This window comes from Puma concolor, chromosome A2 (genome assembly GCF_028749965.1).
Source record: "Puma concolor isolate L17-30 chromosome A2, mPumCon1.1.hap2, whole genome shotgun sequence".
NCBI lineage: Eukaryota > Metazoa > Chordata > Mammalia > Carnivora > Felidae > Puma > Puma concolor.
The window spans coordinates 12,494,315-12,505,029 of record NC_141668.1 but is presented as its reverse complement, the minus strand read 5'-3'; the positions used below and the strand labels follow the sequence as shown (position 1 = coordinate 12,505,029).

The 10,715-nt window shown below is 54.2% G+C and overlaps 1 protein-coding gene and 1 long non-coding RNA gene across 2 annotated transcripts in view; one reads left to right on the top strand and one right to left on the bottom strand.

Moving 5' to 3' along the window:
• Window positions 1–2,108: 2,108 nt before the first annotated feature.
• Window positions 2,109–3,515, bottom strand: LOC147582993 (uncharacterized). Its single transcript, XR_015244287.1, has 2 exons — window positions 3,159–3,515; window positions 2,109–2,387 (listed from the first exon to the last, which is right to left on the bottom strand). It is a non-coding gene; the product is annotated as an uncharacterized LOC147582993 (long non-coding RNA).
• Window positions 3,295–10,715, top strand: part of CLCN1 (chloride voltage-gated channel 1) — a 33,624-nt gene continuing 26,203 nt past the window's right edge. Inside the window, exons 1-6 of the mRNA XM_086687969.1 lie at window positions 3,295–4,165; window positions 6,755–6,875; window positions 7,244–7,375; window positions 7,946–8,074; window positions 8,327–8,460; window positions 9,603–9,680. Of these exons, the coding sequence (XP_086544095.1) occupies window positions 3,986–4,165; window positions 6,755–6,875; window positions 7,244–7,375; window positions 7,946–8,074; window positions 8,327–8,460; window positions 9,603–9,680 (774 nt within the window). The 5' untranslated portion in view covers window positions 3,295–3,985. The remainder of the gene's footprint in view (window positions 4,166–6,754; window positions 6,876–7,243; window positions 7,376–7,945; window positions 8,075–8,326; window positions 8,461–9,602; window positions 9,681–10,715) is intronic.

The following is a 10,715-nucleotide window of genomic DNA, read 5'->3' as shown; positions in this document are numbered from 1 at the left end:
AGGAAATTACTGGAACAGTGGGAGTAAGCAAAGTACCCATTTTCAGCAGGGGAGAGCTTCTTTGTGGGGGTGCTAGTTTGGGAATTACAGCGCAGTAGCGAGGTTTCTGACCTGGATTGCATGTCCTTCCCGCCCCGCCCTTGAATGAGTATCAGGTTGAATTTCACAGCTCCCCTCCCTTCCCCCCTGCTTACCTCTGCCAGGGATTCTCTGCTAAAATTATCCCCTCCCTGAGCTGGGGGCTGCCCTTCTCTGCAGCTCTCCTCCATCCAGCTTCCTCTTAAGGGGGAAGAGGAAATTGGGCCATGAGAGCAGAGTCGTGATATTAGGGGAGGGCAGGGCAGGCGCCTGGACCGAAGAGGGAGACAGGAACACGTGCACCTTCACAGGCCACCCTCCCTGCGGGCGCATGAGCTGGTCATTTTCCACTTGTTTTCTCAGATGGGGAAAATGAGGCTCAGACTTCAAATAACACAAAAAAGGGAAGAAACGTAGCTTGAAGGCCATGAAGTCTACAATTAAATAGATTTTGAATGCTGGCTCAGCCTTTTGAGGTATTGGAGACCTTGGCTAAGTTACCTAGCCTCCTGGAACCTCGGTTTCCCTTAGCTGAAAATGAAAAGTGTTCTCCCTTAAAAGGTCCCCATGAGGATTGAGTATGATGTGTGGTGACACAGTATTAATGCATTACAAATGCTTGAGAATTGTGAACTCTGGCAGAATGAGCTTCAGTTCAATAATATGCATTCATATTCAGTGCTTGCTATGAGGGCAAACACTAGAAGTTTTTTGCATGCATTCTCTTATTACCATAACCCTCTAAGTTACTGCCTTTCTAAAGAAACTGAGGTCAGGATGTGAAACAAAATGTTAGCTTTAATGTATGCTCTTAACTAACAATATGACTTCTGTGACTTCCTAGCATGAGATTTTTTTTTCCTCTTCACTTTTTTGGGTTATAGATTTTTCCCACTGGGCTGGGAAAATAAGCCTGAGACCAGAGACTATCCCATCTTTGCACTATTTAGGTAGAGAATAGATAACAAGTATATCATGTTTGAGAAACCAGAAGGGAAAGAGACCTCTCCAGTGCTATCAGGAAGGCCTCATGCAGGCCTTGGAAGGGACCAAGTATTTGTAAAGATCTGGGGGGGGGGGGGGGGGGGGGGGGCGGGGTCCAATGGGGAGTAGAGAAGCTACTACTACCAGGGAGTACAATTAGAAGGTGTGTGCGGTTTGGGGGGGTGGGACGCAGAGTTAACAGTTGCCTAGGTGAAACAAAAGCATGTGGTCATGGGTTTGATGCTAGACTAGATGTGCAGAGGGAAAGTGATGTCTGGAGGCTGTTAAAGACAATGTAATGGTGCATTGTCCAGCGGGCTGGGGGGCTGGATTTGAAGAGGTCTGAAAACAAGGGTGTAACCCAGAGAGAAAGTTCATGCTTCAGTTGATGGGAAGCTATTGGGTGAGGGGGTGGGCAGTGGCTCGTTCACACCCACCTGTACTCTAACACACACTTTCCCCTGCACATGTGTCCCATATGGTCATTTTTGGCAACCTCCCTTCAAATAGCAATTCCATAAGCCTGTAGGTTTTACTTTTTAGTATCGTAGACCCCAAGAAAATCTCTTCAAGGGGCACCTGGGTGGCTCAGTTGGTTAAGCATCCGACTTCAGCTCGGGTCATGATATCCCGGTTCGTGGGTTTGAGCCCTGCATCAGGCTCTACACTGATGGTGCAGAGCCTGTGTGGGATTCTCTCTGTCCGTCTCTCTGCCCCTCCTCCACTCACTGTCTCTTTCTCAAAAACAAAAAAATAAGCTTAAAAAAATATATTCAAAACCCCAGAATAATTCATTCCTTACACAGTGTACATACCTTCTAGAATGCGTGCATGCTTATAAATTTGTTTCCAGATTGTGGAGCTTTTCACAGAACTCCCCAGAAACCCATCTTCCAAATAAGAACCCAAGCATTGTACCTATGGGTAGGGGGTGGTCATAGTTTACATGTTCTTTTCTCCGTTTTAAAGACTTTAGTTAAGTACTCTCTACAGTCAGCATGGGGCTTGACCTTACAACCCCAAATCAAGAGGTGCACACTCCCCCAACCAAGCCATCCAGGCACCCTGACATTTTATTTTCTTGTTCTCTTAAAGATGGCAACCCATGAGATATTAACAATTTCTAATGTCAGACTCAAGTTACTCACAAATCCCTGCCCTTAGCGTTAGCAGCAGTAGGTTGCCTTGACTCTCCCAGTTTCAGAATCTGGTTTTTCTACTTCACAAGCTGGTGTTTCTACTTGGCTTGGTGGAGTGTGGATTTTCCCAGTCCCACTGATCTCTCTGCCTTCAAATCCTGGAATCTATAACCAGGTCCTGATTTTCTAAGGAAGCATGAAGAAACAATAATTGTGTTAGATACTTGTCAGGATTATTGAGTGTCTATAGAAACTGGCTACATTCAGGAGAGCCCTTTTCAAGCGTGACGACGTTTTCTGTTTCTAAAGTTCCCCCCTCCCCCAAAGAACCTATTTTGACTTTGGCACTGTATTCTTTCATCTTACACCAAATCATTAGATCTCTTTCCTTACGTTCTGCCTGCAGAGAAGGCATCTGTCAGCCTTCAGGCCCCCACACCAGCACACATTTGTAATCATTGGCGGTGGATTATAAGCCTTCGAGCTCATAGGGTTGGTGTTAGAAAACGTGCTTTTAATGGCATCCACCTCCCCTGCTTTGGACAGTGCCATTTAGCCGAGGTCAAGGTTTAATTGCAGAGCAAGTGATTGGTGTCAGTACCCTGCAGTCCCTGAACTTGGAATACCCTGGGGCAGACCCCACTTGGTGACAAATTCTAAACTATGCGTTGGCTCATGTTTGTAACTTTTCTTCTATAGTGAGGAGTTCACAGGGGAAGGAATGTCCTAGGAAACTTGGCTTAAAAAAAAAAAAAAAAAAAAAGACACCAGATAGGGTAGTTGGGCCTTGGCCAAAACTTATTTATTGACCCGAAAAGGAGGAGTAGCAGAGAACTTCCCCGTCATCCTTTTTGTTTGTTGGGCTCATGATGAGAGACACTCCCTTCCCCCCCCACCCACCCCATGCCCCTGACCCACTTCTCCTTCTCCCGTGTTATCTCACCTGCCCTGACAGACCTAGGCAGGTGCTCCATAGTCTACATGGAGGCTCCGTTCCTCCCCGAGAGTCCAGGCTTCTGGTGTGACTGACATATCTGGGAAGTGGGAGAAAGGCCAGAACCCAAGGCTGTTACCCCTGCTTCCCACACCCAGTGGGTAATGAGTGGCGTCAAGGGGATGACGCCAAAGCATTATTAGCGGCCTCTGGCAGATAGAAATAGCAAAGCTGGAGGGGCAACCTGAAAACTGGCCGGGATGGGAGAGTTGGCCCCACAGATGAAGACTCAATCTTGGGAAGATACTGAGCTGGGAGCAACTGGACAGGGAAAGATGGCAGAGAGGCACCAGTTACTCCCTCAGGTGAGTTATCCTCCGGATCCCTCCGTCCAGCACCCACCCCTCACCTTTCCTCGGGGAAGTGAGGGCAGGACACCCTAAGGGTGCAGATCCGGTGCCCCCGGGAACACACAAGTCTGAGTGTGCAGAGCCCCTCTCCATGCTGGTCTGGGCGATGTTTATAGGGGGCCCAGTGGCTTGGGGCTGGAAGCCTCCTTGTGACTATGGAGGGGACAGGGCTGCTGGCCCCCGCTGAGGGAATTCCCTGCGGGCTGTCCCTCAGGTTCTTGTCCCAACCCCTCCCCCGCACCCCTCTCACACCTGCTTCGACCCCAAGCAGATCAGATGTGGCAATGGGGGGGGTCATGTGACGGAGAGATGGCTATAAATAGCTGGGGGTGGGCACGCTGCCCCAGACGCCTTGGGGACAGGCAAGAGGACGGGCTTAAGGAGCTGTACTGGGGGAGGCCCCGGGGCGAGCAGGCCAAGGCCTGCCCCAGGGAAGGAACATGGAGCGATCGGAGTCCCAGCGGCGTGGGGGGGAGCAAAGCTGGTGGGGTAGTGCCCCCCAGTACCAGTATATGCCTTTTGAGCACTGCACCAGCTACGGACTACCCTCCGAAAATGGGGCCCTTCAGCACAGGCTCCGGAGGGACGCAGGCCCCCGTCCCAACACCCGCCCCACACAGGTAAAGTCCAAGGGGGAGGGGGTGGTGGAATCCGGGGGACAGTTGTGTGACGGCTGGGGGTGGGTGAATGAGGAATCAGGTGAAAGCGGGAGAAGTGTTGTGTTAACTTTAAAAAGTACATGGTGATGTGTTCAAAATACGAAAATCCTTCAAAGGGCTGAGCTCAGCTAAGCGTGCGTTTATAGAGATCCCATCCCCTTTTTTTATATAACCCTGACTAACAGGACACCCGAATCCTAGGGGGGAAAGGCATAGCCACACAGGCTTGACTAGCCCGTGCTTACATAACCTGCCCGGAGTGGTTGGCGTGGGAGCCCACACCTCTGTGTGAAGCTGCCTCTTACTCCCTCACCCCCACGCAGACACCACCAGCTCTCTCCCTGCTGACCCTCTGCAGTGCGCGCACAAATAAACGCTTCTGCACAAGGCAGAAGAAAGGTGCTGGGATAAGTGGAGAAAACGAACTGGATTGCAGATCAGTGATCAAAGGTACACCAGGGTCAAAATGAGCAGAAGAACCGCAGCCTAACTTTTGGGTGGGAAGGTCGATCAGGTAGGAGTCCATCAGGTTGTAGGCACCCCGCCCCGGGGAGGTAGAGGTGTGCGTTCCTAGTGAGCTCACTGCGGGCATCCAGATGGGTGGGCTGTGGACATCTAGCACAGAAAAGGGGACTGACGGCACAACTATGAAGGAAAGCCTGCAAGGTTGCCGCAGATAAACAAGCAGGTGATCCGTGAGGAAATGTGTGTGCACGTGTTTTAGCTAAAGATGGCGGGGAGGGGTGGGTGATGAGGGGATGCAGACAGGGCAGGGAACCAAGGGGTGGCTGTGCAGGTGATGTCAGCACTGGGGGACGAGAGGATCCACGCAGCAGTCCGCATCATCCGGAGATGGAGATGGTTACTAAGGGCACCCCTGGGGAATCAGTGGGGGTGGGGACACAAAGTCAGGAGAGATGGGAATGATGAGTGCGGGGAGAGGGGCTTCCCGAAGGTGGGGCCTGGCCTGGCCTTGCAACACCAGACGGGATTGGACAGAAAGGCCCCTCCTCAGGGCCCTGCTCCTCTCACCGGTCACCACATGCCTCAGTGGGGTGAGTGAAATGCCATCAAGGCGCGGCGACAAAGTAGCAGGAAGCTTCGTGATGGAGAAGAATGGTAAATTAATTTCAGAAGTAGAGCTGGCCTGAAAGTAAAGAAGAGAGGTTTGGACTTAAGTTTTTCTTTGTTTCATTTTTATTATGGAAAATTCCAAACTTAAAAAATAGACCCATGTAATGAACCCCCAAATGCCCCTTACCCAGCTTTCAACAATCACCGATATTGTGTCTACACTGCTTCACCTCTCCTTCCCATTCCCAGCCTCACCCCTACACACCCGTGAATCCCAGCACCCCCCTCACACTTGAGCTGTCCCTCCCTTCCCCCAGCTCTGCTCTGATGCGGTGCCTCGCCCTGAAACACCCGGCACAGATTTGGCTCTCTCAGGTGTTTCCCAGCCAGGGTTTGGTCTGCAGCACCCCCTTCCTCACCTCCACACCCCCTTCCTTGCCTCCACCAGCCTGGGGCCCCAGACAGCTGAAACAGCAGGTGGAGGAACATGCACTGATCCACAGGGGGAGTGTCTGCTCTCTGGGGACAGGTAGCGCAGGGAGGGACACACTGTCTCGCTCAGTCACCCACCTCATCCCAGAAGACCGAACAGCCATGAGCTGGGCAAAGAGTGTGCTCCTGTCCAGAACTGGGGCGTAAACTCTGCTGCTCATATTGTGAAATCAGATCTCTCCCACCCAGGCTCTCCCAGAACTGGCAACACGACCTGGCCTGACCCTGGCCCCAGAGGACGGAGCTAGTGAAGGGGGGGAGGACAGACCAAAAGCAGTGAGAGCCCTTGCTCCCCCGGCCCCAAACACACGTGTTCTCCATGGCGATGAGAGCAGAGGGCTCCCAGATCTGAGGGGCGCCGCTCTGTCCTCTCCCCGTAGTGTGAGCGTCTAGTAATCCTGCCATGGGAAGTCCCTTACCAGGACTGCTTCCTGATTGTGCACATGAGCACAGGGAGGTGAGCGGGTGGGCTTCCTCTGAACTTGAGAGAGTATCTGAGGGGCCTCAAGAGAGGCCAGACACACCAAGGCAAAGAGAAACCAAGAGTCCCCTGCTAGTCTGTCCTTGCTGGTCCACGTCAGGATTCCTAGGAGGGAGGCCAGGCAGAGAAGGGGGGTCTGGGATAGTAGGGAGAGGCTGACACACAGTAAGCTGGGTCACACATAAAACACCTGATTGACATGGATGCCCCGTCTTAGCAGAGTTCCTGTGTCTCCACTTTAGAGTAGAAGCTGGCCTCCTTGCCATCCATCAAGATGAGGACAGAGGTGGGGTGAGGATGGGTACAGGGGTAAAGGTGTCCAGAGTGGGAGTGTGTAGATGGAGCATTGAGGGCAGGGACCACCACAAAGTGACCCTACGTGAGGCTCTCAACGCCCAGGAATTTAAAAAGCTGTTTGTTTCCTCTGTGGGTCTGGGTGCTTCCCTCCGTCTATTCCTTCAGACTCCAACAAAACAGACGTTTTCCATTCCCCCTGTGTCCAGATTTATGGCCATCACAAACAGCAGCCCCCGCACAAGGAGCAGGGCATGGGGATGCCCCCGAAGACGGGCTCCAGTGACAGCCTGGACAGCAAGGATGAGGATCACTCTTCTAAATGTCAAGGTGACGGGGACTGAGGAATAAAGGGATCTGGAATGGAAGGAGGCGCAGGAATTAGGAGAACTGGGACATCCCCACCGCCTGTAGCTCACTCTCCGCCCTCCCCTCACCCACACCCAAGCCCCCCTCCAAGCAGTAGGGAAAGGCATCTCTCTCTGCCTCCTCTCACCCTGCCTGGCTCCCTCCTCTCCCTCCCAGCCACCCCCAGGAAAGGAGAGTTAGGAAGAACTCAGGTATCCCATGGGCAAACCCAGTGAATGAGGTGCAGAGATAGACAAGACCCCAGGGGCCCAGCTCCTCTGCTCCTGTCCTCAGTCACAGCCCAGAGCAGTGACCGGTTAGCCGCTCTTTTTGTCTTTCCCTCTTCCCAGACTGTATGCGCCGCCTGGGACACGTGGTAAGAAGGAAATTAGGAGAAGACTGGATCTTTCTGGTGCTCCTGGGACTGCTTATGGCTCTGGTTAGCTGGAGCATGGATTATGTCAGTGCCAAAAGCCTTCAGGGTAGGTTTAACCTGGTCCTTTACCCTCAGCCTCTCTTCGCACAGCGGTTCCTAGAGTTTCTAGAGTTCCTGCCTGGGATAAGCTGGGCGTGTTTGGGGGAGGGGGGGCGCTGCACAGAGGAGGTCTGGCCCAGGAGAAGACCAGACCCGGACCCAGATGCACTTCTGCCCCTTCAGCTGCTGCCATACAACCTGTGGGTGCCCCTCTAATAGGGTGACCAGCTCATCCCCATTTCCCCAGGGCTTTTCTGGTTTGGGCACTGACCACCCTGAGTCCCAGGCACCCTCCCCCCACCCCAGGTTCTGGGCAAACTGGGGCAGCCTGCAGTCCCAGCACTCAGAAGTGGGGTTCGCGGACTCTACCTCCAACAAGTGGTGGGAACTTGGACAGGTCACGGCACCTCCCACAACTCGGGCTCCCTTGTGTCCAGTGAGAACAATACCGTGTGGTGAGGTCAGACGGGATGGCCAGGCCGTGAGGACGCTCCTTGCACACTGTGATGTGCTGCGCCATGGGGGTGCGGTGACATCCCGCCACGCTGGGACTGAGCTCAGGCACGTGTCTCTGCAGCCTACAAGTGGACCTATTACCAGATGCAGCCCAGCCTGCCTCTGCAGTACCTGGTCTGGGTCACCTTCCCGCTAACTCTCATCCTCTTCAGCGCCCTCTTTTGCCACCTCATCTCTCCCCAGGCCGTTGGTGAGAACCTCCCACCCCCCATCCGCTCACCACCCTACCCCTGTTGTGTCATCAGTGTTATCTCTTTAGCCTGTAGACCCTTCCAGTGCCCTTCCTCCCTCGCTCAGCCCCTCAACCCGACTGACGGCCCTTTCCCCTGTCTTGCCATCGTCTCCCCACCCACGCCCATCACCACGTCCGCCTGTCTGGATGTTTGTCTCCCTTTTAACCTCTAGCTGGAAGCGGCACATAATCACTCTTTGAACCTTTTAGGCTCCGGGATCCCTGAGATGAAGACAATACTCCGTGGGGTCATCCTGAAGGAATATCTCACCCTCAAGGCCTTTGTGGCCAAGGTTGTGGCCCTGACTGCAGGGCTGGGCAGTGGCATTCCTGTGGGGAAGGAGGTAAGTCCACTGGTGCTCCGGCAGAGGGCAGCACTGAGCCCGGAGGGAGCTCTGGGAGCCTGACACCAGGGGCGCTGGGAGAGCCAGCGCCAGGGTACGTTAGGGAGGGGAAATACTAGGGAAGGTCCTAGTCCTGGAGCAGAATAACAGAAGTCTGAGCCAGTAGGGCCTTAGAGCAGTCTCCCAGACTGGGCCCTGTTGACATTTTGGGTCGGGTAATTCTTGGTTCTGGGGGACTGCCCTGTGCATTGTGGAAGGTTTAGCAGATCCCTGGCCTCTACCTCCTAGATGTTGGTAGCGCCCCCTCGTTTGGAGAATCAGAATGCCTCCAGATATTGGCAAATTTCCCTGGGGGGTGGGGAGAGGGATCTTGCCCGGTGGAGGACCACTGCCTTGGAGACACTTCAGACCAGTTTCCTTGTTTTAATATTACGGAAGCTGAACCCCAGAGAGAGGCTGTGTTTTTTTCAAGGTTATACTCACGTGCATTCTTGCCCGGCCACAATCGGGAATCCACACAGCAGCCAGAGTCTTTTCAAAATGGAATCAGTACTGGCAGAACCTCTGCTTAAGAACTTCTAATGGCTTTCCAGTCTTCTAAAAATCAAGTACAAACGTCTCTCTGGGGCCTAGGAGACCTGTGCTGATCTGGCTTCTTTCTGTCTGGTCTTCTGCTCTCCCAAGCCGCCCTTGTTCACTGCGTTTGGGTGACAGGGTCTTCCTGTCCCTCAATCACACAAGCTGTTCCCGTCCCAGGACCCAGCGTGGAGCGTTCTTCCTCCTGACACCCACGTGGCTCACTGCCTCATTTCAGTGGAGACACTACTCAATTGTGGCCGTCCCCGAGTGCCTTCTCTAAACCCACATCACACCGTAGTCTGTCTGCCTCTCTCTATCCCCTCACCCTTTCTCATTTTCCCCACCTGTAGCCTCCCTGAAATGCTGGTCCCTCTCCCCACCCCCACCCCCCACCCCCTTCCCCTCTGGAATGAAGTTCAGGAGGGCAGATCCTCTGTCGTGCTCACTGCCGCATTTCTGGCACGCAGCTCAGTGCCTGGAGCCATAAAGCTTGTCCAGTGAAGGACGCACAGCCTCCCGTCTGGACCCCTGCTGCTGACCCCTCACCTCCCTCTCTCTCCCAGGGCCCATTTGTGCACATAGCCAGCATCTGTGCTGCTGTCCTCAGCAAGTTCATGTCAATGTTCTGCGGGGTATATGAGGTAAGGTTGAGAAAGAAAATGAGGGACGGGCTGTGTGTGCTTAGGGCGTCGGGAGGGCTGCCTTTGCTCTGGGCTGGCCATGATGCTGAAAGGGGGCGTCGCGCTAACCCACGCTCCTTTATTCTACACAAACACCGCGCCCCAGCCCCCCCTCCCCCCCTCCCCCCCCCCCCCCCCCCCCCCCGCCACGTACCCCAGCCTTTTCCCGGCCGCCCTTCTCCATCTGCTCCCCGGCTCCTCCAGGCCTACAGGCCCACCAGCTCCCATGCTGCCCCTCATCAGTGCCCCCCACGCCCCCACCCCCGCGCCCCATCCAAGCTCCGCCCTTGCCTCCTGTACCCACCCTGTCCCTCTGTTTTCCTGGTCCTCCCCACCCCATCTCTCACAAGCACTACTGCCGGCCCTAGCCCTCCACCCTCCTCGTCCTGCGTGCTTCTCTGTTGCAGACCGTGTCTGGGCGGCTTGATCTCCTGGTGCCGGCCTGTGCGGTGGGCGTGGGATGCTGCTTTGCAGCCCCTATCGGAGGCAAGTCCCACTTCCTCCCTACCCCGGAGCACGACCTGGAAGGGGGTTTGAGTGGCTGCCTAAGCTTTGGGGTGGAGAGGGTGCTCGCTGAAGGGACTGGGGGGTGGGCATTCAAGGAGTGACCCCGGATCGCAGCCCCTGGGTTCCAGGCACCCACGCTTTTCCGCCAAAGGGCTATGTGTTCTTTCGCGGCTGGCGGCTGTTTTATGCAGGCTTTTATTGGTACCGTTTGTCTGAAGTCCTCTCTGTTTCTCTTCCTATCGACACTTCTTGCCTGGGTTGTCCGCATCTCCAGCCCCTCTCTGATGATCATTTATTGGCTTACCTGCCTTGCATATATTTACCTTTTATTTCTAAGTTTGGCTTGCCCTATGAGGTCACTTCCTGTTTGCCAAACTAACTGAGTATCTCTTGACCTGGGAATCACTGGGGGAGATGGGACCACTGTGAGTCTCTGTGACTTAAGCCTCTCTTTCTGCCTTATTCCCCACCCTTGCCTGTTCTCCGTTC